The following is a 27,906-nucleotide window of genomic DNA, read 5'->3' as shown; positions in this document are numbered from 1 at the left end:
GTGCCCGGAGCCCAAGCCACTGCTCCAGCCCCAGGGGACACCATGGGTGCCCGAGGTGGCACTGCCACACTGCTGCTGCTGCTGCTGCTGGCCTGCCAGCCGCTGCCCCTCTGCGCAGGACCCCCAGCCGGAGGTAAGCCCCGTCCCGCCAGCCCACCCAGGGGATGGAGCGGTGAGAAACCTGGGAGGATAAGGCTCGGCTTCGGGTGCATGGGGTGGGCTGGGAGGGCTGGGCACCCAGCAGGGAGCGGTGTGGGCACCCATGGGTGCAGGCTGTCCCTCCTTGAGGTGCGGGGGACCTGTCGCCAAGCTGGCAGGAGCAAGGAGAGGCAGCTGCCTGTTTTCAGGCAGGGTGTTTGGGCCAGGTTGCCCTTTGGGAAAGCCGAGTGAGGGAGCAGGGCTGCTCACCCACCATGACTCTCAGGGCGCTGTGTACCCTGGCTGTGTCTGATGCTTTCCCCAGGGGCACCCACAAACGTGGTGCTGGGTGGGATGGGGCTCGCTCCCTGCATGCATGCATGCAGGAGCCGCAGGGCTTTGGGCTGCAGCATGGGCAGCCCACGGGAGAAAGGCACCTTCCCGCTCTGCCAAAGCCCCGTGCCATGGGGACAGAGCATGGGCACGTTCCGCAGCCCCAGCAGGGAGAGCCAGCCCTCCCTGCCCATGTTTGGCCTTGCCACAGTAGCTGCCTGTGAGAGCAGCCCCTCTCATCCAAGGAGCGGGGGCTTGGACAGTGCCAGTGGGAAGGATGGAGCTGGGCATCGTTTGCCAGGGTGTATGTCACCTCCCAGCTCTGCTCCATCTGTCTGTCCTGTGCGCCTGGGGTGGCTGGGTGCATGGGGCGAGGGGCTTGCCTCTCCTGCCAGCACAGCCCCAGAGGGGTGCAGGATCACCCCTCTGGTGATGGGGCACCAGGGTCTGTCCGGGGCTGAGGGTCTCCACCAAGAGAAGGAGCCCCAGTGCCTCGGGACAGGCTGGCCCCAGGCAGCAGGGAGGGCAGGGGACGCTGGCTGCTGCACAGGGACAGAGCCAGGCAGAGGGGTTATTGCAGGGCACAGGCTGGGTGGGGAGCAGAGCGGGTGATTTATGTCCAGTTTTCCCCAAGAAGTGGTCAGGTTTGACCACACGGCTCTTGGCATGGTGGTGTTCCCTGCCGCAGCATCCTAACGGCCATCCCGCAGCGCCGCTCCCGCCCTGCGCCTCCTCCCTGTGCTTTCTGCCTCCTGCTCCCTCCCCTGCTCCAGGATGCATGTACCTGCGATCGTCTGAGCCTCAGCAGGCTCTGCGGGGTCTGGACATGGGTCTCATCCTGCTCAGGACAGTTCTGCACCTTAGCCCGACCGTCCAAGCTGCGCTTGGGGTCTAACTGACCACTTGCACTGGGTTAGTAACATCCACAGCTTCAGAAGTGAAGTGGATTTAAAAAGCACTTTTTTCTCCTAACTCACCCTAAAAATAATATAACATCTCATGGAGCAGTTTCTCTTCCCCAGCCCTCCCTGGGCACCAGGACTCCAACCAGTGGTGGGGCAGGAGCTTGCTTTGTCCAAGCAGTTTGCAAAGGAATTACTGACCACCTCTGGTCTTTTGCTCCCCAACCATCTTCTGCATCCAAGCCTGTGTCGATTCAAGGAGGAAGAGGATGATCCCAGGGCCCAGCCCTGTGGCCCTCAGCACCTGCAAGATCCCTGAAGGTCCCTTGTTGTCCCGATTCCCTCCCCAGCAAGCAGGTGGCCTCCGGGGACACGCTTCTCTCCTTCCCTCCTGCCTTGTTCCTTCTTTTTTTTCCATGCATCAAAATATGATGATGCCTGGCAAGCTGAGTGGAAAAAAGGTCCCTTTTGTTAATGAACAAAGTGGTCTTCTTCCTTCCAGCCTTGACCTTTCCATCCCAGGCAGGGATTTCACCACGTGGAACCATTGCCCACTTGGGTGTCCAGGATGGCTCCCGGGGCTGTCCTGGCACTCCCAAGCTCTATCATGGTGAATGGGCTGGAGCAACCCCAAAAACCAGCACGTGGCTTTCACTGGCACCTGCCAACTCCCAGATTCCCCCCAGGTAACACCACCCGTGGCCAGGGCACAGCTCCAGGGATCAACGGGCATCTGCCTGGCACAGACCCTCGGAGCTGGGAAAGGAAAAGGGTTTTACACCCTTTTTCTGATGCTGGAGACTATTTCTGCACCTGGCTGAAGCAGATGTGCCAGCCACAATGCCAGGTCTGGCTACCAGCCTCCTGCGAGCCCCATCCCCTTGGGAGAATCCCTACTGAGACCACCAGCGCTGGTGCGAGGCATTCCCATGTGCTGCCTGCCCTGGGACATCCTTCCATCCCCATCAGGGAGAGCCACACCAGCCATCAGCAGCACGCCAGGCACAGGGCTGGGGCAGGCTCGTTTTTAGGGGTGAAGCCCATGTTTTGTGTTTCCTCCAAGTCCAGGTTCAGGGGCCCAGGCATTCTGCCGAGCCTGAAATGGAAAGAGTCACCGTGCACATCAACAAATACAAGATCATATCAAAAAGAAAAAACGCTCATAAAACTTGTCCTCTTGACATCTGAGTGTGAAGCTTTAGTAAACTGTTTTTAGACAGCCTGGCTCTCCTCCGGTTCCCAGTGAGGTCACGCACAGGCTGAGCTCCCCCTTCCCCAAAAACCTTCTCGCTGGGGGTTTGTAATGAGGAGGGATGCGGGGAGAAGAAGGAATTGGATGCGTAGCGTCCCTGTGAGCAGCGTTCACCCCGAGCTTCCAGCAAGGGAGTGCCAAAAATGTGACCCCCCAAGTCTCGGGTGGACTCCCAGCAGCGGTGATGGGGGTCCTGGGTAGGTGAGGGTGACCCCGGCTTGTCCATGGCTGCCCCGTGCAGAGTACCTGCTCATGGGCAGGGAACGGTGTCTGCCCCAGGGGACCTGGCCGGGACCCCTCCTGCCTTACCCAGGGTCGTTGGGTCTAGGGAGCCGCCTCGGCTATTCCTCTCCTCAACTTTTGGAAATCCAACCAATTTATTCAAACTTTCTTTTTTGTGAATGCGCCACATGTTTTGAGGTCATAGCTCCAAGCAGCTGGAAAAGTTTCCAGCTGATGGGAAAGAACAGGAAAAAGGCTGAAAAAGGGGGGAGAATGCAAACCGGTATCGTGGGAATCAGGGAGGAATATTCTCATCTCACTTTTATATTTAGCAACAGAGAGCTGCGGGCAAATATATAAGTGCATTCCTCCAAGATCGCAGGACAGGGTTAAGCTCACCCGGAGGAACGAACGTCAGGTTGAAGGCTGGACAGTAACAGGACTTTGGAGGCAGCAGGCTAATGCTGTCTGTGTGCCTAAATAAAGCTCAAAGCACAGACTGTTCACAACAGGCGTTGGCTCAGCCCAGCCTCAGCTCCCAGGGGCTGCTCCCTCGGCCCATTCCAGGTGCCTGGAGGGGCCGGGCTCTGGCTTGTCTCCTTTTTGGGAATCCAGTCTCGCCGAGCGTTAGCATCACCCCCGGCCTTCAGCTGGGAAAGTCCTAGAAACTCCCTGACTCATATTTGCACACTTCTCGGGTCTTGCCGGGGCATCCCAGGCCATGTCCATGTGCCCAAGTCACCCCAGCAGGTACAAGGCAGGTCTGCATACAGCACAACCTGGTTTGCAACCAGCCCTTTCACCTCCCCGTATCTCCAAACCTCTTGGAGACACGGAGCGAGGAGGCTGCCTGTCAGAGACCCCTCGTTCCCAAACGAGCCCTTTCCCAAGCTATCTGCATCATGCCTGGTGCTTGGTTGCACATTTCCATGCTACACGTCAATGGGATGCCCCATCAAGCTTTTCTAGGGTAAATGTAACAGAAAAACTGAGGTCAAGAGAAGTGTGTTATGATCTTTCTCCCTGAGCTGCTGCAGTGGGAGCGGGCATGCCTGCATGATGCTCATTTTACTTCTGAAGTTTGCAAATGGATCTGAGGCTTTTTGTTAATGTGCCACAACCAGAGAACCCACTTTGCCTTGTGGCAAAGCCAAGGGCTGCTTTGCAAAGCAGAGCCCAGAGCCAGGGCAGCTCTGGATTCTGCAAAGGCAGGCTTAAAACCAGAGGAGTGGGACTGCTGCAGCTCTTCCCAACCCTGGGATGGGGAGAATGCAGGTTTGCCGCCAGGTTGTTGCTTGTTAGCTGTTGCTCATCCTCAGGACAGACCAAATAGGGCCTCCGAGCATCCTCCTACCAACCGGCAGCGAGGTGGGGTGAAAGATGTTTACGCCCTGTGCTCTGGATCCAAGAGGGTGATAAATTCCCATTTTCCATCCTTCCTCCCTGGGTGTGTCGCCTGCGCCAGTTGTGTGTCGCTCTGTGCAATACCTCTGGGAGCTGCCCTGCGCCCAATGGCTGCTTTTGGCTGCCTGACAGCCCGACAGACAGACAGTAGCAGACAGAAAGCATCCCGGAGAAGGGAGGGCACTGCCAAAAATTGATGGGAGTGGAGAAAGTCATGGGGCAAACAGCATGGGTTGGAGGTGGTCGGTCCCATCACATGCCTCCAAGCCAAGGAGAAAGAAAAGTAACATTCATCCATCACCATGACTCACTGGCTGTCCAAGAAGCCTTATTGGGCTGTGAGTCAGCTCAGGATGGCCCCCATGAATCCCTGCTGTTTCTTTTGCCCAAATCTTGGCTTTCTGGTGGTTGTTTTTCCTCCTGGCTGTGGGCAGGCAGGGGAAAGGTGGGCGGGGGGCGGGGCTGGGGTCAGAGCCCCTGGCTGCCTGTGGTGCCATCCCCAGGCATGTTAATGGGTGCTCCCCATCTGTTAGCATGCCTTAAGCCCCACCCAGTGCTCCCCAGTGCACAGGCAGAAAGCGGGGGGGGGGGGTCAGGAGGAATTTCCCATTCCCTTTCCCAGCCTCTGGCTGGGCTTCAGCCGGGCTTCGAGGTTTTTGTGCATCCCATCCCACAGAAATTTCTGGGCCCGCCAGGGTCATTTCCTCTGGGAGCCAGGGAGGAGAGAGGGAAGTTTTGACCCGAGGTAGATGTGGCTGCAAAAAGCCTCCTGTCCTGCCCCGCAGCCCTGGGAGGGGATGTGTGCGCCTGCTTCCACACCCCCACAGCCCCACGCGGCCAGCTATACGTCCTTCCCGTGCTAGAAATAGAGCAGGCATTTATTTTCTCTATAAACATCACCCCGTCGCTTGTTTCTCATAGATGGAAAAGCTGGGGGGATAACAGGGGTGAGGAGAAGGAGGCAGGGTGGGGAGGGGAACCTCTGAAATCATGGGAAGAGAAGAGAAGAGAAGAGAAGAGAAGAGAAGAGAAGAGAAGAGAAGAGAAGAGAAGAGAAGAGAAGAGAAGAGAAGAGAAGAGAAGAGAAGAGAAGAGAAGAGAAGAGAAGAGAAGGCAGAGATTTCGGTTCTAGAAAGGGGAAAAAAAAGAAAATATTCATTTTCTTTGCAGTTAGAACTGTAAGGCAGACAATTTAGCATGTTAACCCCAGATGAGCAAAAAATATCCTCTTTCCCCTTCCACAGTGCAAGCACCCCTCCCTGTGTGCGGAGACACTTTTCTCTGCCCCTTGCAGCACCCAGCATCACCAAAAGCTCATCGCAGCCATGGTCCTTGTAGCCCCACAGGGCACGGGGTGCTGTGGGTGCTGCAGATGCTGCCGGTGCTGCCCTGCCAGCACAGCTATGGCCTGATCACCCTGAGCTGCACATTTTAAAAGCTCCTTCCCTGCCCCTGGATGCTGAAATTAAAGCTGGCAGGTAGCTCCTGGCAGAGCTTCAGCATCTCCCTCCGTGTGCCAGGCTGTGCACTCCTCTCGTGCCCGACGTTCCCCCCCTCGCCCCAGCTTTGGCCGATAACCCCCCCATCTTGGCACTCCAAGAGCCGTTTGACACAGGCGAGGCTGGGAAATGTCTGAGCCTGGGCGGCTGGAGACGGGCCCCTCTCCAGCGGCGGCCACGCTGTTTGTTGACAGCAGGCGAGGATCTCTCCGGTAACGTCTAGCCGTTCCAGGGATCCCTGTGAGCATCCCCTGGCCGGACTCTGCTGCTCTCCCCGCCAGCTCCCAGGAAGGTTCCTTCCCTCTGCCAGGGCTGGGGACCAGCTCAGGCGCAGGCACTGGCCCTGTCGGGTGGGCAGGGATGGGATTTGGGGATCTGCAGGTGGGCTGTGCCCCCTGGGTGCCCCGATCCCCTGTAACCCAGCCTCCAGCCCAGCCTTCCCCCAAGGTCCCCCTGCTCCTCCAGGGAGCCAGCTGGGCTGGCTGGGATTGTCCCCTCGTATGCCACCGTGTGCCCCCCCTGCAGCTTTGCAAGCCCTTCCCTTGCCGGGTGGGAAGCGGCCGACAGGGAGCCGGGGTAGGGAAAGCTGTGGGAGCGGGGGCCAGGATGCGCAGGGTGGAGCTGGAAAACCTGCCAGCCAGCGAGAGAGGGAGACAGTTTGGGAGAAAGAAAAAGAAAGAAAGAGAAGGGGAAAAAATAGAACAAAACCCGACTTGGGATGGTTTGGAAACCACGTCCTCTGGGGCTGATACAATATTTCCAGGCCAGCTTCTCCTGGCAGCGGGAGTCTGAGCGAGCCTGAGTCACGCTGCCGGGGACGGCACAAAAGCCCCATTGAGCCTCCCGCTTCCCCAAATCCTCCCACTTTTTCTTCCCCCGCTTTGCTTCCTAGGGTAAAAACTCCAACCACTGCTTCCAGCTCAGGCTTATTCCTTAAGTCCCTCTGGAGTCGTTTAGCCACATGTCATTAAAAGCTCTCCACCCCTGCTCCCGCTCAACGTCAGGCTTTGGGGGTGCTCGTCCTGGGGGTAAAAGCACCATGACCTTTGTAAGGGGGACACAGCTGATGTGCGGCCGGGGCCGCGGCAGTGCCTTGCCCCTTGCCCTCCCCTCCATGGCTCTGCATCTGGCCGAGCAGAAGAGCGCAGGAAATACCATCAGCTTTAGGGCTGCTTGAATCATCGTAAAACCACGCTGGATAAGTGAGGGCTGGAGCTCCAGAGCTCCAGCCAAGCCTCCTGGACCCCGCTTTATGGCCTCCAGCTCCTTCACGCTGCTTCGTAGGGATGGGGGAGGCAGGCAGGAGCAGGCACACATGTTGGGCACGGGCTCGAGGGCTGGCAGGACATGGGATGATACGGCAAGCCCTCCTCCCAGGCAGCTCAGAATTAGCAGTGGGCATGTTTTCCCCTGACCCCAAAGTCCGTGGGCTGCAAAAAGGCGTTTTTTTTCTCCTGAAGCTGTCAGGCAGGAGCCAGGGGAAGGCGAGCGGGAGAGCAGCTGGCAGGGGAACGGGGAGAGGAACTGAATTAATAAACACAGGCGGAGGTTTTCAAAGCAGTGCAGTGCAGCCAGAGGTAGGGGTGGATGATCTGCTTCAGGAGGCAGGGGCCAGTGGGACAGAATGGGGGCAAAGCAGAGCACCCCAGCCCAGAGGCTCTCCTCCTGCACCCAAAACAAGGGTGACGGCCACTTCTGGCAAGTGCTTGGCTATCGGCAGCCCCGAGGAGGGTGATCAGCCACAGCTTTGCTGGCAGTTTCCCGGGTGCTGCTTTCCAGCAATCTCCACTGGCCAGCACTCCTGGAAAGCGCCGGCCCTGGGGAGCCCCGCTGCGAGGGAGGGCCAGGTGGAGGGTGGGAGGCGAGAACCAGAGCTCTCATTCCCATTGCTGGGCTTGAAAAGCATGCCCAGCCCTGGCTTGTGGTGTGGGAGCTGCAGTCGTCGGCTGGAGTCATGGAGGATAAAACCTGGAAATGGGGATAAAGAGCAAAAGCCCTCCTCCGCAGCGCGGGCTATCACAATAGGGATGGATCCATGCCGAAGCCATCCTACCCCATAAATCTTGAGGCTGAACCCCAGGAGCAGGAGAGCAGGGAGAGGCTTTTCCCAAGGCAGGGGCTGTTTGCTGGGCTGGCTCTGCCCTGGCCCAAATGCCTGAGCCTATCCTGGAGGAGGGTCCTGCCAGCATGAGGGGGACTGCGGGACGTCCCCGGGGTCCCCACCAGGCTTGGATGCCATCACTGCAGCCCAAGACTGGCTCATGTGCGACCCATCTCCATTACACTGGGATTTCCTCACTGCAGAGACCCAGATGGGTGCTCAGCCCTCCTGCTGCACCCAGGCACCCACTCGGGTCTCTGGGCATGCCTGAAGGCAGCAGCCCCCAGTCCCCCCCCGGCACCTCCCCTCCCAGCAAAGCCCCAGCCAAACCCGAGGGCCGCTCCGCAGCGGCTGTGTTTGCCTTAGCCTGCCTCGCAAGCTGCTCATTTCCTTCCCCGGCCATAAATAAAACCACGCCGTAAAACGAAGGGAATGTATAACATAATGAAGCCTTTCTCAGAAAGGCCATCGGATCCCTTCCTCCCCTGGCCCCCCCGCCCTGCACGGGGACTGGGGCACAGCCCAGCCCTGCCACCTCCCAGGATGCAGCCAGGACGCGGGGGGCTGTGGGTCCCATTGGCCATCACAGAGCCAGGCTTGGGATCAGGGAGGCTGAAGCCCGGGGCCACCCATGGCAGAGGCAGGAGGGCTTGTCCTGCCCACCCTGCCTGCACTGGGAGCAGGGACGGGAGCTCATGCACACAGGGGGACCAGGAGGGGTTCGAGCTGCCAAGCAGCATCCCCAGGGCTGGACAGCTGCCCCCAAGCCCCTCTGGTGTTTGCATCCCCCCAGCCCCTCTGGTGTTTGCACAGGGGGTGGGTGCAGTGCAGTGTGGCTGGCGATGGGTAGCTCGCTACCTTATAAAGTCATTAAAATAAACAAAACAACCCCAAACAACTCAGAGGGCCTCGAAACAAGCTCCTGACGCTGCAGAGGAGGAATGCACCAGGCTGGCCGTGGGGTGCCCTGGCAGCATCCCATGCCAGTGATGGGGGCTCAGCAGCACCGGGCACACTGCCAACACAGGGGCCGCTGTTTGGCATCGTCCGGCAGGCGGGAAGGAGGGCAGCCGGCGGGCTGGGCTGCACCGGCAGCCGCACAAGCCCAGGGCTGTTTGGGCAACAAGGAGCCTTCACTCCCCGGCTGTTTTTCCACCGTCAGAAAACCGGTGTGGCTGGGGTGGGAAGTGGCTGCAAACACAGAAGGCCTTTCAGGGGGGCGTGTGCGTCTGCACAGGGCAATCCTGGCACCCACTCCGGTAATTAAAGAACTGCTTTAATGAATTCCAGTCCCCTCCCTGCAAACACACACAGGCCACCAGCCCAGGCCCCCACCTGCCCCCCACCGCAGCCTGAATGAAGCCTTGTTGAGCAGCCAGTCCCTCCCCGGCACCATGCCCCTTCTCCCCAGGCAGAGTTTGCCCCGCTCCTTCCTCCTCGGCCTCAGCATCCTCCTCCAGGCAGAGCGATGGGAGTCCCTGCAGCCCCTTGGGGACTCATTTGTATCCCCCGCGCACCGATGCACCTCCTCATGCACACCCCAAAACACTGTCCCGTGGGCAGGGCTGGGGATGCCCCAAGCTGGGGTGAGAGCCTGCAGGCAGGGAAGGCATCCATCCACCAGCTCACATTGCCCCCTGCACACCCAGGAGATATCTCCCTGCTCCAAAAAACCCTCGCGTCCAGTGCCGGTTCACTCTGCAAACCCTTGTGCTGAGCTTTGTGAGCACTTTCCCCTGCCTGCGCCGGGAGTTGGCTCTTCTGTCCTCCTACGTGCTGGGGAGGAGGTGGGAGAAGTTTGCGTTCGGAGATGTTAAAACATGGAGGAGAGCCCAAACCGGCCCCACTGAGCCCCAGAGCATTCCAGGAGCCCCCCAGCCTAGAGCCCCCCGGGCAGATGGGGATCCCTTCCTCTCCGCGGTGCTGCCCAGCACCAGGCTCTGCTCCCCAGGCTGCCAGAGCCAGCTCGCTCAGGGGCTGGGGTGCCAAAAAAAGTCTCTGAACACCAAAAACCAGCAATTGGAGAGGCCAAACCCACCGTGTTTTCAACTGGAGGAGCAGAGGGAGAGGGCCAAGGCGTCCCAGACCCGGCACGTGGCCGGCAGCTGGGGCGGATGCCGGGATGGGTGCCGGGGCAGCGCCAGCTCGCACAGAGCCCTCGCTTGTTTGCCGACCCCGAGAGGAGCTGAGCACGCCTGGGGCCTCACTCCCAGCCCCTTGATCAGAGCTTTTGGCTCGTCTCATTCTTTTTTCAAGGCAAAAAAAAAAAAACCCAAATGACACCGCAGCCTATAATCTACTGGCTGCTGGCCGGGTGCTCGGAAACTGTGACAGAGGCCCCTCTCGCCTCGGCAACGCCTTTCCATCGGCCTGGCAAGGCAGGGGCAGCGATTTCCTGCGGGACATGGCGAGCTGGGAACATCAATTATTTTTAGCGCGGGCCAGTGGGACAGCCAGGGTGCCCACCCTGACCCACAGCCAGGACACGGAGACCCAGTGCTCCCCACGGGCATCCCCATCCAGGGATGAGGCTCAGCTTGGGTCTCGACATGCCCATAGCGTGATCGTGGCACACTTAGATCACCTGGGAAAGGTGCTTTTGGATCACAGGAGTGCATCCGAATGGGGTGATGCAGCCAGCCTGCGGATGTGGCTGGGTACCCGGGGAGGTCCCTGCCCTCTCTGTGCATGCCCAAATCGGAGCCACCATCCAAGTGATCAGTCAGGGTTGTGCACCCTGTGCCTCCAAGGCTCCTCCAGGGCAAAATGCATTTGAAAAAAAAAAAAAAAAACCAAAATCCAGCAAGCCATGTTTTCTGCATCTTTTGCAATGTGGAGGGCAAGGAAGAGGGGAGAAAGAGGTGAAAAGCTGCGAGTCCCTTGTGAAAGAGAAATGCCACAGGTCAAGCAGCGTTCGCATCCCGGCCAGGCTGCCAAGCAGAGGAGAGCAGCCCTGAAATAAAGTAGGAATTTGGGAAGACAAACAGCAGTAATTCACACTGCTCTGCTGCCAGAGAAAAATCCCAGCGCCTCCTGGAGCCGGGCAAGGGTCCCTCCTTCCTCCCCCAGCAAACAGCACTGCTCCCCTGGGCATCCGTGCTTTTGGTAACTTTTTATTAGTAGTATTTTATGAGAGAAAGAGAAGAAAAGCATCTCTGGCAGCTTCGGGAGAACAGAGGCGGGACAAAATGTGCTGGCTGCAGGAGCTGCTGCCCCTTGTCACGCTGCAAAACAGGCTGGCTGTGCTGAACTGGCTCCTCCAGCCCCAAAACATGATCCCCAGCACCCATGGGAGATGCTGCCCAGCCCCTGGGCTGGCAGAGGAGCTGCTGGTGGGTCCAACCCTGGCAAAACTTTCCCTCCCCATGACAGCAGCCTCTCAGTGCCCATCTGAAGAGCACATTTTTGGGATTAGGGGAAGCCACAAAACCGAAACGTAGCAAAATCCTGATGGGAACTGGAGCACAGAGCGTGCACACATGGGGGAACCTCGATGGGAGCCAGCACATAACGTGCATGAGATGTCTCTAGGTACCACAATATATTGCATGCATGTGTGCACGCCTTGCTGGGGCCTGAGCATGGCCGCCTGTGTCTGTGCAAGGAGGAAGAGGAAAATTCCCTTTTTCAATGTGCTGTGTTGTTTCTGCTCACCAAATGCTGGGACAAGGTGGTGCTGAGAGCCCCAGGCAGCGCCTGGCGGGCCACTCACCACCCTTGGCCACCGAGCAAGGCACGCCATGGCTGGCTGGTTTTGCAAGGACCACTGAAAGGAAAGAGCAGGTCAGGAGAGGACAGAGCCCTTCACAGCCCTGCAAAGAATAGCAAAGCTCCTCTGAGTCACTGGCTAGGCTGAAGAGGACAAGGAAGCCAAAGTGCCCCATGCCAACAGCAGGCACGAGGGCCAGGAAATGAGCAGGCTTGAGTAAGGCACACTGGCAGCCCTGCCCTGCGCCGAGCAAAGGGCTCGGTATTAAAGCAAGTGCTAGATATTTCCATGCTGCCATTTCTTCCCTGCCTAGAGCGGGTGGGGTGATGGTCCTTGCAACACCCGCATTATTCTCCCAGACCTGAGGAGAAAACCAACACACTTTCTCTGCTGCCAGCGGCAGGAAATGATTTTTTGTGGGGCCTGGACAAGGAGCTCTCTCCATTCCTGAAGGGCTCAGAAGAGCATCCCCTATGTGGGACACTGCAGAGCGCAGCTCAGAAGAAAATACAAAAAGCCAAAGCAGAGTGCTCCAACCCTGCCCATGCCAGGCAAACCCTCGCTGTCACCTTTAATGATGGGCTCGTTTCAAACCCTCTGTGCCTGTGGCTGCTTGTTGTTGGGTTTTCACTTGCTGCACCATCCCACGAGCAAAGCCTGCCTGCTGGAGCAGGGGGAGCCTGCCTGATTCCTGCCTGTTCCCACCCTGGTCAGCCCCACAGAAATTTGGGCAATAGGAAAAAAAGCAGCTCTAAGAGCACACATGGGTGTTTACAGCCAGACCTCTCCGTGCAGGAGGCTGCTTTCATCCCAGCACCCAGCCTTCATCCCTGCCTCCTCCAAAGAGAGCAGGGGCTGGGCTAGGAGATGCTGGGCTGGGAGATGCCAAAGCCTCATCCTTGTTGTCCCATGGCACCTCAGCAAACTGCATGTGGGACCCCAAACCCAAACACGGGTCTGATGATGAAAAGTGCAATAGCAAAGTATAGCAGGCAAGCTCCACACATACAAACCTCGAGCACAGCAGGCTTTACAGCTATGGCTACATATGGACTGAAAATGTGCATGTTCACCCCCCCCCGACATATTCTCCCTATATATTTACAACTTATGGGTCTTCTGAGTGTTTATGCCTCACCCTGCAAGTGCAGGGTTAACTTTGCCATGGGTTGCTCTGGAGCTAACCAGGATGGGTGGCAGTGCATTGCAGACACATGCATTTAATGCGCGTGCAATGCACACACATGCACTGAGCCAGCAAAAAAGTAGAAGCACTGTAAAATTAAGCCTTGCCGCTCCCTGTGCTTTTAATTCTGCCCTCTCCCGCGTATGCCCTGTGACACAGTCTTTCATTTCATGACCGCATGCCATTGCGCTGAGTTCCTGTAAGGCTGATGTATACTGGGCGTTGAACGTGTTCCAGCTGCAGCTTCAGGCGCCCTGTTTGAGCCAAGGTTTCCGTATGGTCTCACATCCACATATGGATCGCAGGCACACACATTTATTCCGCCAGCACTGACAGAGCAGCCACCTTCAGGGTGAACGTCAGCAATGTTTGGATGATATGAAGAGCTGTTAGAAAGCAGTGTAAAATAGGGAGAGGAGCAGAGCATGGTGTTGGCTGACCCAGCGGCATCCCCAGGGCTCCCACACAGCACCTCTGTTCAGCAGCGACTGGCACCAGCCGGGGCATCCAGCCAAGGCACGACACAGCCACCCCTGGAAGGGTTCATATTCCTCCAAAGGGAGATGGCTGTGACAGAAGTGGGAAAGACTCATTAGGGTAACAGCTTGCCTCCTAATGCTCAGGAACTCGGCCTGATGATAGGTGCTACTGCATCTGGCCTAGCCACGTAACGAGAAGGAAGGTTCCTCTAAAAGCTGTGTGGGCAAGGAGAAACACAACCTCTGCACCCACACACTCCAAACACCTTCCCCTAGAAAAATCAGAAAACAGACTCCCCTGAGGGTCTTTCCAGGCTGCTGGGCTCCAGGGCAGATGGGGAGCCCAGGAGGGGAAGGACTGATGGACAGGCTCAGGAGGTTCCAGATTCACAGCACCCACACAGATGGGACTTGTGGGGGGTGTCCTTCCCTCCCTGACCCTCTCCCTTTTCTCCCCAGCCTCTTTCTTCGGGGACAGCTTCGTGGAGATGCCCCTGGCGGACGCCTCGCGCACGGTGCGGCTCCACCTGCAGCTGTACACCAGCCAGGGGAGTGGGCTGCTCTTCCTGGCTGCTGGCCAGCCCGACCACCTCCTGCTCCAGCTGCGAGCCGGCACCCTGCAGGTTAGCACCCTGGCATCCCCACTCAGGCTGGGGTCTATGGGTCAGGGCTTCATCCCATGCAAGGATGAAGGGGCAGCACCTGAAAGCAGCAGCCCATGGAGCCAGACACAAGCATGGACAGCCGAGCTGTCAAGACCCCTGCCAGGGGATGTTAAAAGTTTACTAAGAGAGTGATCACAATCTTGGGAGAATCAGTTAAATACAGAGGAACAGGCTCCAGCTGGGAAGCTCCTCACCCACTGCCTAGGGTGATGCTGGGGAGCATGATGGAGATACCCAGACACCGGCACCCCACACACTGCACAGTCAGACATGGTGCACAGCACCCTCGGGGTGCAAGGGGTTAGTGAAGAGAAGGGATGAGCTGAGCTGATCCGAAAGGAGAGGTCTCCATCAGCAGACTCCCCCATCCCACCATGGGCCAAGCCCAGCTGGGGCATGGGAAGGGACAGAAGAATAAAATTCCCTCTTGTGATTGTGGTGTTGGCATCCACCATGAAGGAAAAGAGCAGGGAGCATCCAAGGCACACATCCTGCCTCTCCTGCAGCCTGGGCTGGGCCATCAACCACATCTAAACCAAAGCAGGAGAGCAAGTGAGCAGCTGGCCAGAGGTCTCCCTAATGCAGACCGTGTGTCTCAGGGTCCACCAGCTAACCCTCTACTTAGGCAGGCTCCAGGCTGCTGCTTGTGGGGAAGCAAAGCCTGCTATTTCCCCTGCCAGTTCCCAAGGCAAGGGCTGGAAGCAGCCCAGGCTGCAGGGATGGAGGGCAGCAGGCAGGATGGGGCAGGGAAAGAGGAGCCAGCATCTGGCAGGGCTCCTTCATGGGGGGAGAGGGGAAGCCCAGCAGTGGGGCAGCAGGACTGGGAGATGGAGGACCCCAGGGAAATAGCCCTGAGACTGGGGTTTGCTGAGAAAGAGTGAAAAAGGAGAGAAATGCAGAGAGCAGGACAGAGAAGGCATGCCCACAGGGGGATCTAGCTGGGGAGGGAGGAACACGCACAGAGGAGGAAGAGGGCAGGACTAATAGTAGTGAACAGAGGGACCACAACACTTGTGAGCCCCCAGCAATAGTCCATGCTTCAGTAGGTATTTCTGGTAGGTGGAGAGGTGTCTCCTGTGCCACAGATAACACCTTGCTTGAGCTGAGCACTTTCCATGTCCTTCCCTGCAGGCCAGGCTGCAGCTGGGCTCAGAGGAGGTGACGCTGCAGTCCCCAGCAGAGCTGCAGCTCAATAACCTGGTGGTGCACGATGTGGAGCTGCTGGTGGAAGACAGCAGGATGACGCTGACCATCGACGGCCTCTTCAACAGCTCTGTGGACATTGCAGGACCCATACGGGAGCTGGACATCCAGTACGGCCTCTTTGCTGGCGGGACAGGCAGTCTTGACCTGCCGTACCTCGCCGAGGCCAGCTCACCCTTCAGAGGTTGCCTCCACTTAGTGACATTCAACGGCCTGGATGTCCTCTCCCCACTGTCCTCTGATGGCAGCTCCAAGATCTTCCACCGAGTCCAGGAAGGGTGCAGCACACAGTTCTCTGCGGAGCCTGAGGACCCCTTTGGCTTCCTGGGGCCACACTCCTACATTGCGTTTCCCACATGGGATGCAAGGGAGGAAGCAACCATCGAATTTGTGATAACGACGAGCATCACCCAGGCACCCCTCATCTACCATGCAGGGCTGGGGAATGACTTCTTCTACCTGGAGATCTCCAATGGGCGCCTGAGAGGGTTTGTTGAGAAGGGGAACGGCATCATCGTCCTGCACAACAACGTCTTCATCAGCGATGAGCAACAGCACTATGTCAAAGTCTACACGGACATCCACAAGTTTGAGATCCTGATTGATTACTACGCCTCATCCACATCCAACCGGGGCATCAACAACTACCTGGACCTTCAGGGAAACCTCTTCATCGGAGGTATGAACGAAAAAGCTTTGCAAAGGCTGAGGGAACACCATCTTGCTTTCATCTCAGTGTGGACCATGACCAACAACTCGTTTGTTGGCTGCTTGGAGGACCTGAGGATAAACCTGCAGAGGAGGAGTCTGCAAGATGCCGTGATCACGAAGGACATCACATCAGGCTGTGGAAAGCAGGAGCACTACTGGGACTATGAAGAGGCATATGAGCAGGATGAGGCACCCACCTCCCCAACTCCAGATGTCTGGTCAGGAGCACCAGGCCTGGTGGTAGAACCGTGCCAGCCAGACAACAGCTTCCCGCCTGCCTTTGCCAACATCAGCAGGCTGCTGCACGTCAGCCCCCTCATTGTCTCTGAAGGGGGCACGGCCTATCTGGAGTGGAAACATGCCCAGCCAACGGTAGACTTGAGCCTTGCAAACATCCGGCAGTCCCAAATCCTCTTTAGCATCACCAACGACCCTAGGCACGGCCAGCTGGAGCTGGACATTCCTGGGTCCAGGAGCAGAAGGAAGTTCACCTTGTTGGACATTGTGAATCGGAAAGTCAGATATGTCCACGATGGCTCTGAGGGGCCCATGGACCAGCTGATGCTGGAGGTGACAGTGACTGCCCAGCAAGGGGTCCCAGAGTGCTTGCGGCAGGGGCAGATGTACCTGTTGCCCATCATGATCAACCCCATCAATGATGCCCCACAGGTGATCTTTCCCCATGGGAACCACATGACAATCCTAAAGCACACACGGAAACACCTGACCACAGACATCCTGCAGGTCCTAGATGATGACACATCCTGTGATGACCTCGAATTCCAGCTGCATGGTGGCCAGCAGATGGAGGAGGGTTATGTGGAGTATGACTTTCACCCTGGAGTACCCATCGAAGAGTTCTCCTGCAGGGACCTGGAAGCAGGCAACATAGTCTACGTGCACCAGAGTGGGATAAACTTACAGCTCACCTTGCAGGTGAGCGACGGCACAATCCCAAGCCCCGTTGCCACCCTGAGGATCCTCGCCATTGACCCTGACATCCGCCTGCACAACAACACTGGCCTCTCTATCTCCCAAGGAGCAGCTGCACGCATTACTACAGCCAACCTGTCAGTGGAGACAAACGCCGTGAAACAACGGGTCACCATCCTGTATGCCCTCACAGAGCCTCTAAGGTATGGTGAGGTCCAGAAGCAAGGGAGTGTGGGAGGGGAATGGAAAAAAGTCGAGTCCTTCCACCAGCAAGACCTGGAGCAAGGGCGCATCCAGTATTTTAGCACAGACCCAGAGCACCTGCTGGAAGATGTTGTGGAGAAGCTGAGATTCAAAGTCCAGGTGGGGCAGAAGGTTTTGCAGAACAACACCTTTCTCATAAGGATTAAAAGAGCCACCATTAAGATGAGGACCATGGTCCCTCTCCAGATGAAGAACAAGCGACACAGAAATATCACCAGTAAGGAGATGGAGGCAATGTTGGAAGATCCAAACTCTGCCCCAGTCCCCTTCCACTACATGATAATCCAGGCTCCCAAAAAGGGAAACCTGGAGCTGCTTGGCAACAGACTGACCGAAGGCTTTGGATTTACCCAAGATGACCTGCAAAGAAACCACCTGAGCTACAGCGCGACCATCAGGAACTCTCAGCAAGCTGAGGACACCTTCCAGTTTCGCGTCCACGCTGGCGAGCAGCACTCTCCTGTCTATACCTACACAATCAGCATTGGTGGGGACCCTGATGCACCAGCCCTGACCAATGTCCTCCTGACTGTGCCAGAAGGGGGGCAAGCCATCATCTCCAAGGACCACTTGTTTGTACAGAGCATGAACAGCATGGACTACCTCTACGAAGTGATTGAGGGACCAGCACATGGGAGGCTGGCCTGGGCTGCGTCCCATGGCTGGGCCTCCAGAGAGGAGATCACAGAGTTCACCAATGATGACATCCTCCACCGCCGGCTGCTGTACCAGCACGATGACTCCGAGACACTGGAGGATGACATCCCCTTCGTAGCGATCAGGCAGGGCGAGGGCAGCGCTGAGCCCGATGCAGAGGAGGTAAGAGGTGTTTTCAGGGTCTCCATCCAACCTGTCAATGACCACACCCCAGTCCAGGTGGTGAACAAGGTCTTCAATGTGGTGCGCAATGGGCAGCACCTGCTGACAACAGATGACATTGCCTTCACCGACAAGGACTCTGGCTTCTCCGACACACAGCTAGTGCTGGCGAGGAAGGACATTTTGTTTGGCAGCATCGTGTCCGTTGATGACAGAAACCACCAGGTCTATCGGTTCACACAGGATGACTTGAGGAAGAAGAAGATCCTCTTTGTCCATTCCGGGGCTGACCGGGGCTGGATCCAGCTACAGGTCTCAGATGGCCTCCACCAAACCACGGCCCTCCTGGAAGTACAAGCATCAGACCCCTACATCAAAATAGTCAACAACACCGGTCTAGTCATCCACCAAGGCAGCCGAGGAAGCATTGACTCCTCTGTCCTCAGCCTGGAGACCAACATGGACATCAGGTCAGATGAAGAGATACGGTTCCTGATAACGACCCCCCCAAGGTGGGGGACCGTGCTGAGAGGGGAGCAGCCAGTCATGGCCTTCTCCCAGAGGGACCTGCTAGCAGGAGACATTTCCTACCATCACAATGGGAGCAGGAACACCCGGGATGAGCTCCAGTTCACTGTAGAAGCAAATGAGGTGGCAGTGGAGGACACGCTGGCCATCAGTGTGTTCTTGGGCACCCATCCCAGCCCCCTGCACATAGTCAACCACAAGGAGATCCACATCTTCCAGGGGGAAGTGGCTGGGATCAAGGAGGAGTACTTACTGGTGAGTATCCCCTTCTCTAGTCATTCCCCAAGCCTGCTGCACTTCCCTGGCCACCAAACCAGGACAGCCACTGGCGGGACTCCATTTTACTCCCACCTGCCCAGAGCAAAGGATGTGTCCCTGTGTCAGGCTTTGCCCAGGGGCAGAGGGAGGCATTCAGGCATGGCCTCGGCAAGAAGGTGACTCTTGCAGCTCATTCTACAGTAAAGCCTTGGGCGATTGCACAGCGGTGGGCTGTGGAGCAGCCCAGCCTCGCAGGCACCAGCCCCCCACTCATGCCTTGTCTCCCCCACACTCCCAGGTAACCCACGAAGAGATCCCTCCCCAAGACATAGTCTACCTGGTGAGCAGCCCCCCGGCCTCCGGCTTCCTGGTGATGCTTCAGCATGGCCAAGACTCAAATGAGCAGCCCAGCCTGGACCCCATCCAGTCCTTCACCCAGGAGGACATCAACAATGGCAGAGTCCTCTACCTCCACTCCAAGCCAGAGGAGGAGCGTGACCGGTTTGTCGTGGACATCACAGCCAGCGGTGCAGACCCACTGGAGGAGGTGGTGGTGAGCCTCATCGTGCTCCCCATTGCCGTGCCCCTGAACGTCCGCAACATCACAGTGCCAGGAGGTGGCTCCATCACCCTCTCCACGGGCATTCTCAATGTCCCCAACGCGTACTTCACAGCTCTCGGCATGGAGTTCAGGGTGCTCGAGCCCCCCCGGTTTGGCACCCTCCTGAACAGCAAGCGGCCTGAGGACAGCGGGCTGCGCAGCTTCACCTGGAGCGAGGTAGAGCAGCCATGGGTGCCCACTTGCCCACCATGCTGCCTTCCCAGGGGGTTTTGGAAGAGCCCTGGGGTGGGCTCCAGGCCCCAACAGCAGTGGGAGGCTGGGGAAGACTGTGGGCCTCATCTCCCCATCAGAGATATTTGCCCTTGGGATGGAGGGGTTTGGGGTGGTGGGTTTGCCCTGCGGGCAGGGAATGCATCAACCCCCAAGGTGTGTTTAAATGTCCCTGGGGATACAGGGTGGGAATGCAGGCAGAGCACCCACTCTAGGGTCCAGGTCTGTTTCCCATGGGGATCCTTCTCCCTGTATTTGTGCAGGATCCATCCCGCAGGGATGACCCAGAGCAAGTAGTAGGTCCCCAGCTCCCTCCCCCCTCCCAGGCTGGTGCACAGGTCCCCTCCCCAGCGGGGCTGGTGGCCACTCTCCTCCCAGGAGGGTCACCGGCCCCTGCCCTGCAGGTGGAGAACCAGCAGATCCAGTACAGGCAGGACGGCCCCCGAGCCCAGGCCGACAGCTTCACCCTCCTGGCCAACGCCTCCGCGGTGGACCGGCAGAGCCAGCCCAGGACCCTCTTCATCACCATCCTGCCCCGCAGCTCCAAGGGGCCCCGGCTGAGGGTCAACGCCGGCCTGCAGGTAAGGGCGGGATGCCACGGGGATGGGCGGCCACCCCAGCGGGCCCTGGGTGCTCAGCGCAGGCCACCCCAGGGCTGGCCAGCCCAGCGTGGGGACAACGCGGGACCCACTCCGAGCCTGGTCTCGCACCGCCGGGAATTTGGGCACGGCAGAGCCGGGGTGCAGACCAGAGGCAGCGACGGGCCCCGGGGAAGGGGAGGGGTTTCCCGGCGGGGCGAGGCTTTGCAGGAGGCGGAGACCGGGCTGCCCCCGCCCCTCCACCGCGTCCCTCCCCGCCGCCGATGCTGAATCCGCCCGCAAGGTGGGAGCATCGCCCCGCAGCATCGCCCCGGCCCGCTGGCACCACCGGCCCGGCGGAGCCGGGCTGCCACGGCGGCAGGCAGCTGCCTGCTGGCAGGCAGGGCAGGCCGGCAGCGGCTCCTCGCCTCCCCCCTTCTGCTCGCCCTTCCCCGGGTCCCGGGATAATTCCCGGGAGCACGAAGAGCAGCTTGCCCGTTTCATCGGTACAGATTGGAAATAATTAATTAGGCAGCCCCCACGCTTCTCCTTGTACCCAGCTTTCCCATCCCCTCTGCAGCAGCGTGCGTTGCAGGAGATAACGAATGCCCACATCAGTAAAGTCAGAAGCAGATAGGTCTCACTTGCTGCTGGAAGTCCCACCTTCTGTTTCAGATACCTCTCTGCCCCGTTCAGGATCACTAATGCAAAACTGCAGCAGAGAAATTATTAGAAGACATGCAGGAGTGCTAGCCTGGCAGGATCATTCCCCCCAACCCATCCTCACCCATCCCAGGATTTCCCAGGCTGGCAGCAGAGAAAGCAGCCCCTTCCATCGGGATCGTCACACCAGGATCATCACGGTGGCTTTGGGAAGGTGTCTGGGAGCCTGGGCTCTGGAGGAGATGCCCAAAGGGAGGGTGCGGGCTGCCCTGCCCAGGGCTAGGCACCACCCAGAAGCAGGGAGAGGGGCCAAGGCTGCCAGCAAAGCTTGGGGGTGCCCCCATCCACAGCCAGCCCTGGCTCCATACCTGCCCATGCTACCCTCAGTGACACCCCCAGCCCAGGAAACTCAGCCTCCTGCCAGCAAATCCCTTTTATAGTGCATTAAGTGGTGACTCCATGATCTGCCCCAGCTGTGCCAAAATCCTGCACTCCCGACAGAGAAAGGTTAACCCCTCAGCTGCTGAGCCCACGGCAGCCCCCATCCCCACTCCAGAGGCAGAAAGGCTCCTCCCTGCTTGCTGAGGACAACCACATCCCGAAAGGGCTGCTCCGGGCTGGCTCTGGCAGGGTGGGCCCGAGGCAGGGGAAGCAGGCAGAGCAGGCAGCTCGGTCCCCAGTGCCAGGCATCCTGCCTGGGGTGCGGGCAGATGCACACAGCCAGCCCTGGGCAAAGCAAGGAGGAGGCTCCCTCCCTGCCTTATTTCTAGCCAGCCCATTAGCCCAGTGATTGCAAGGCATTTAGGGAAGCATGTCCTTCCCTCCCAGCCACCATGCTAAAAAAGGGTGAAAAGAAAGAAAAAGCTCCCAAAATAAACTCTGAGGCAGCGGCCCATCCGCCTTTCCATTGGGATCCCCCCTGGCCCTGGGAGGGGTAATCACAGCTGCCCGGCTGCCCGCAGGAGGGGCTCTGGAGCTGGGAAAGGCTCCCCGCTCCGAGCAGGAGCAATGCTAAAGCAACCCAGGGCTCAGGAGGGGCCCGGCCCTGCTGTGTTTGTGCTCTGGCGAGAGATGACTTCAGCGTTTAAAGGTCAGGCCGGGTCCAGGAGAGAGATTGCACAAAGCCTTCCTCTGCTGCCTGTGCCTGCCAGCGCCGGGGAGTGCAGAGTCCACGCAGGGCTGGGGAGACAACGGGGAGGGTTCAGACCCTGAAGTGGAACCCCCTGGAAAGGGCCAGGCAGATTTGCCCCAAGCAACTTTTTGGGTTGCATCAGGAGAAAGGATGGCTGGATGCCAGAAGAGAAAGGATTCCACAGCTGCACCAAAACACACGGCCATGCTCCCGGTGCTGTTTCGCTGCCTCCTCGCACGCTCTCCCAGAGAGCAGAGGCGACACGGAGGCTGAGCAAACATAATAAGCCAAGTAAGTGAGAGCAGGAACCAGGTGGAAGGCTTTAATAATTCAGAGAGGACGGGGAGCATGACGAAGTGGGTCAGCCCCGAAAAGTGCAGGCTCTCAGTGGTGAGCAAAGCCACTCCAACCACGACATGTGCCCATCCCCAGTGGGCAGCGATGCCCCGGGGCTGCCAGTCCCCCCTGCCTGCAAAAACCTCTCCGGGCTTTGACCATGCGGAGTTTTCCTTGGCACCAAGCCCCAGGTGTGACTGCAATTTCACCAGGTGCTGAAGTGACCTGGCTGTGGGTGCTGGGGATGGCGAGCAGCCTGAAAACCTCAGTGAGGTGAGGTGAGGACAACCTCAGTGAGGTGAGGGCTTCAGCTCCCGCACCAGCCGTGTGTCCAGCAGCGCTTCCCCGATCCCGACTCTCCAAAGCTGTGTTTTCTAGCCTGCCTCCCACCATCCCACAGGGACTGCAGAGGGATTTAATTTCACTGTCGGCACCCACACCCACTCAAGAAATGTTTTGGGTTAGGCCAGCAGAAAACAGCAGAAAAGGGCTCATCTAACCCAGCACGGCCAGCTGAGCAGCTCCTCCAGCGCCCAGGGGTTGTCTTGTGGGTTTGCAGAATGCGGGCCAGGCTTGCGATGCCATGGGATGCAGCACATCCTGCCCCTCTGCCCTGCACGAGCTGCGGGAAGGCTCCATCCATGCACCCTGCGATTTTGGGGCATCCTGAGAGCAAAAGGCAGCTCTGGGGATCGTGGGCAGAACCTTTCTGGCACTGCAGGATTCATCCCTGTGGTCTGCCGAGACTGAGATACGGCACAGGATTAGGAGTGGGGAAAATTCTTGCCTCCAGCTGGAGAGGGGAGATGCCAGAGCTTTGGGGTGGCAGCATCCCTGGGGGCCACTGGGCACCGCTGGCCGGGGGGGGGGGGGGGGGGAAAGCAGCCCTGGGAAGCTTCACAGTGGCCCTGAGGTCAGCCGCATACTTGTCATTCCTGGAGGGTTTGCTGGGTCGGCTCGTGGCCTCGCTGCAGCCTTGCGAGGGGGCGGTGGGAAGGGTGCTTTGCCGGGAGCAGGAGCTAGGAGAAACACCCATCTGGGGAGAGACGGGGCTGCAGTCATCACGTACGCAGCAGCAGCTCAGGGAACAAGTTCAGGGCTTGGGGACCCCACAGAAAGCTCTTCTGCAGAGCAATGGGGAGAGACGCATCAAAGGCACAGCCTCTGCTGCAGCCCCACGAGCCGCGCCAGCACTGTGCCTTCTTCCATTTCCAGCACTTGGGGAAACTGAGGCACAAGCCCTCCCCTCTGTCCTGCGCACACCATGCAGATGCACAGACCCAGTGGCACGGCACATGCCGGCAAACACGGCAGCAGTGCAGGGTGACACAGGGCTGGGAAGAGGCCAGATGATGCGGCATCACCTGGCACATGGCCAAGGCATCCTTGTTGGGCTGGGATGTGCTCAGGCACCCAGCAAAGCGGTCTGAGCTGGGACAGGGTCCAGAGCAGGCTGGGGAAGGGGACAGAAGTGCTGGGGGCATCCCATGGGGATTACAGCCTCTCCCTATCCCCCAGCTGCGAGAAGGCGCCACAGCTGCCATCAGCCCCCACATCCTGAGTGCTGAGGATGAGGACTCCCCGGCGGAGGAGGTGACCTACTCCATCCAGCCCCCGGCCAACGGGAAGGTTGTGCTGAGGTCCGCGCCCGGTGCTGAGGTCCAGCGGTTCACCCAGGCCCAGATAAACAACGGCCTCATCCTCTTTGTGCACCAAGGTAGGGCAGAACTGAGGTGCCCCAGCCCCCTGGCGTCACGCCCTGCACAAAGGAGGGGAGGTGACTGGAGGGTTGCACTGTGCCACCAAGGCAGATGCTAACCCCATCATGCAGCACCCTAGTCCAAACCATGCCAGATTAATGGGGGGCTGCAGCCCCCCTGCTCCCCATAAATGCCCAGCTCTGTGCTTTCTGCAGGACCCCTGGATGGGGGCTTCGCCTTCGACCTGTGGGATGGTGAGAACCTGTCTCCTGGGCACTTCTTCCTTGTCAGGGCCCAAAGAGAGCCCCTCATCAGCCTGGCCAAGAAGCAGAGCCTCACCGTCTGCCCAGGTGGGTATGGGCACATTCCCCTTGCTCCCAGTTCAATGGCAAATGGGGCCCTTGGACCCTTCCACCACCCCCTGCCCGAGCGCTGCCAAGAGATGCCCGTGGCAGAGGCTGCAGGCAGGTCGTGAGGCAGCGGGTTGAAGTCTGTACTGGATGTGTTTTCCAGGTGCCCTGCAGCCCATCACCAGCCAGAACCTGCAGGCAGTGAGCAACAGCCCCGCTGGCTCCACCGCTCTGTACTACAGCATCGAGCAAGCCCCGCGCCTGGGCAGGCTGAGCACCTCCCGGGGGGAGGAAATCAGGAACTTCACCCAAGCCCAGGTGAGCTTTCGCTTCCCCTAGCCACCCAGGATCCCAAGGCACAGCCCTCCATCATCCCCCACCACAGCCCGGGGGTCCCAGCCCAACCCCACTGCCACCATGGGCAGAGGCACCTGATCCCTGGCAGGAGGCAGAGCAAGGCTGCAGCCACACCGTGACTTTCCCAGCTCTGCCAAGGGCTGCTAAGAGGAATTAAGAGCTGCTGCCCCAGCACCGGCTTTACCATGGCCCCCAGCCTTGGATTTAGTGCTGGAGGAGGCTCAGGGAGTTAATCCCCTTTTCTTAGGCTACTTCTCTGCTGCAGACCCAGCCATCCTGGCTGCTGCCTAAGGCAAGAGCCAAGCACAATGCTTTCTCCCCAGCTCCAAGCAGGTCCTTGCTACCACGCTTCTACACAGCCAGGCTTTTGCAGAGCACGGCGAAGGGCTTATTCCTGACCCTCCCTCAGAAGCACACAGGTTTGCCCACCCTGCAAGCTCCCCCATGCTGTGCTCACCCCCTCAGAGGCAGCCTGGCCTGAGTCTTGGAGGATGCTGAGCAAGCTCAGCCCTTCCTCTTAGCCTCAGTTTCCCCAGTTGCTGGACAGAAACATCCTGACAGAGAGGCACCGTGAGCTCTCGATGGTGGCTACCATGCCATGGCTTGTGATGATCCCCATTTCTTACCTAATTAGGGCTTGGCTGCTCCTTCCTATGGCCAAGACAAGAGCTCAGGGCACAAACAGTGGCTCTAACACAGTGTCACCAAGGTCCCCACTGGTGCTACAGTACCCATCACATCAGAGATGAGACAGACGCACCCATCTCCCACATAGTATCACCCACTCTGAGTATTTATTTTGCCATTTAGCAGAGCACATTGAGGTTTTTTTTTATTTTAGGTGGATAGTGGGTTGATTTTCTACCAGCATGAGATGCCAGAGAAGCCCTTCTGGCTCACCCAAGATGCCATCCGCTTCCGTGTGGTCGCTCCCACAGCCATCTCAGACTCCTTCATCCTCCTCGTGCTGATCTCCTTCGAGGCCAGGTGTCTCCAGCGCTCAACTCAGCTATGGAGAAATGCAGGTAAAGAAGGAAGGGAGAAGAGGGGGGATTGTGCAAGCTTCAGGAGGGCTTGTTTGTCTGAAGAAGACACCACCATGCAATTTCCAATGACCACCCAAGCACAAGCTCTGATATTATGTCAAGCAACATCTAAAATTGCATCCATCCTTTTGCTGGCTCTCTGTGCAAGTCCCAGTTGCCATCTCATCCCTCTCCATTTCTTTGCAATCCTTTTTCTACTATACCTCACTCTCCTCTCCAGCAGATCCTGGTTCTTCCTAGAGATGACGGACCTTTGCATTTTCATTTTTCCCCCCAGGTCTCCAGCTTGCAAGGGCTCAACAGGAAGAGATAGACACCTCAATGCTGGATGCTTCCAACCTCCTAAGCCAAATCCCGGTCCCCGAGAGGGCTGCACATGATGTTGTCTTCCTGGTGACGGGGCTGCCAGCTCATGGGCAGCTCTTGGTGGCTGGTGTGCCCGTGGAGCAGTCACGGCCATTCTTCCTGCAGTCAGACCTGACCACGGGGCGCTTGGCCTATGCTCATGGTGGAGACAGTGTCTCTGATGACCATTTCAGATTTAAGGCTTGGCTCCGGCCTCGGCTGCAGCAGTCCATCCGTCCTCCACAGGAAGGGGTGGTCATCTCTGAAGCTTTCAATATAACAGTGACCAGCAGCAGCAGCAAGCCACCGCAGGTGGTGAAGCAGCAAGAAGTGCTGCGGGTCCCACCAGGCTCTGTCGTGATTTTGTCCCGGGAGTACCTGGATGTAGCAGACCCATCGGGGTCTCCAGAGGAGATGGTGTACAGTGTACTCCAGAGACCTCTTGCTGGCCACCTGGCCAACACACGCAACCCACAGGAGCCCATCAACCGCTTCACCCAAGCAGATGTCAATGCAGGCCATGTGGTGTTTGTTGCCACCGGGAACCATGCCCCAGGGTCCTTAGCCCTGAGCCTCTCCGATGGCCACCACCCACCCACTTTGACCTCACTGGAAATTGAGGTGCTGCCTGCAGTGAGCACTGCTGCCAGCCCGGTGCTGCTGGAGGTGCCCCAAGACCTGAACAGGGCCTTGGTGTCCCACCATCACCTCCTGGGAGCCTCACAGCTGGGGGCAGGCAATGCCCTGTACAGGGTCACCAGGGACCCAAGGTTTGGCCAAGTGCAGGTCAACCGAAAGCCAGTGCTGGGCTTCTCACAGAAGCAGCTGGACCGCGGAGAGGTGACGTTCACCTTCACCGACCTCACCTCTCCTGAGGACAGCTTCCAGTTCCTTGCCATGTCACGGGCAGCCAACAGGACCGGGGTGGTGAACGTGACTGTCCGCGCCTTGGTGAAGGCTCAGCCGGGCAGTGTGTGGCCCAAGGGCACCACGGCCCTCCTGGACACCAGCATCCTTGATGCCAGTGAACTGGCCAACCGCACCAAGAGCATCCCAGTCTTCAAGATCCACAGGGCACCCCGTGGCAGCCGTCTCGTGAGGGTCTCCAGGGACACAGGACAACCAACCACACTGATCAAGGCCTTCAGCCAGAGCGAGCTGGAGCAAGGGCTGGTGGGGCTGGAGGTGCTGGACACTGGGGAGACTGACCAGCCCCTGCAGAGCGACAGCTTTGTCTTTGAGCTGGCGGCTGCCGGCGTGCCACCAGCTCTGGCATCACTGGGGTACAGCATTGAGCCCTACAATGCCTCAAAAGCCTACAGCGTCACCCTGCTCACAGCCCCCCTGGCACCCTCGCCACTGGTGCCCCAGCCCCAGGGCACGGCACGGAGCAGCCCCAATGCGAGCGAGCTGGGCATGCCCCCAACTGCCTGGCTGGGCCCCAGTGCTACCACCAGCCCCAGCCCCGTGGAGGGGGGCACCTTCCTCAGCTTCGTCGAGGCCAACATGTTCAGCATCATCATCCCCATCTGCCTCATCTTCCTCCTGCTGGCCCTCATTCTGCCCCTGCTCTTCTACCTGCACAAGCGCAACAAGACAGGGAAGCACCATGTCCAGGGCACCCCCTCCTCCAAGGCCAAGAACGGGGCCGTGCCAGACCAGGAGACCTTCCGGAGGACGGACCCCAACCAAGGCATCCCCCTAACGACTGTCAATGCCCTGGAGGACAAGGGCATGGGTCCCCCGCCCCAGGGCACAGGTCCGGGGGCACCGCCGGACCCTGAGCTCCTCCAGTACTGCCGGACTTCCAACCCCCCCTTGAAAAACAACCAGTACTGGGTGTGAAGGGCTCAGGTGTGGGGCCACGAGACCACCTGGGGGTCCAGACCCTCCCGGAGCACCACTAGCCACCTCCTCCCAGCTCTCCTCCTCCTCCCTGGGAGCTGGCATCCCACAGATGC

At 58.7% G+C, this 27,906-nt stretch overlaps 1 protein-coding gene across 1 annotated transcript; it reads left to right on the top strand.

Annotated features, from left to right (window-relative positions):
• Nucleotides 1–27,906, top strand: CSPG4 (chondroitin sulfate proteoglycan 4). Its single transcript, XM_082321344.1, has 10 exons — nucleotides 1–133; nucleotides 13,685–13,848; nucleotides 15,022–18,603; nucleotides 18,905–19,384; nucleotides 19,843–20,019; nucleotides 23,666–23,864; nucleotides 24,063–24,197; nucleotides 24,361–24,515; nucleotides 25,396–25,579; nucleotides 25,878–27,906. The coding sequence occupies exons 1-10, from the start codon at nucleotides 43–45 to the stop codon at nucleotides 27,788–27,790; spliced, it is 7,080 nt and encodes a 2,359-aa protein (XP_082177470.1). The 5' UTR covers nucleotides 1–42; the 3' UTR covers nucleotides 27,791–27,906.

The sequence above is a fragment of the Platalea leucorodia genome, assembly GCF_965183815.1.
Source record: "Platalea leucorodia genome assembly, chromosome: 9".
Classification (NCBI taxonomy): Eukaryota; Metazoa; Chordata; class Aves; order Pelecaniformes; family Threskiornithidae; genus Platalea; species Platalea leucorodia.
Note: the sequence above shows the minus strand (reverse complement) of the source record. Positions and strands in the feature narration are given on the sequence as shown.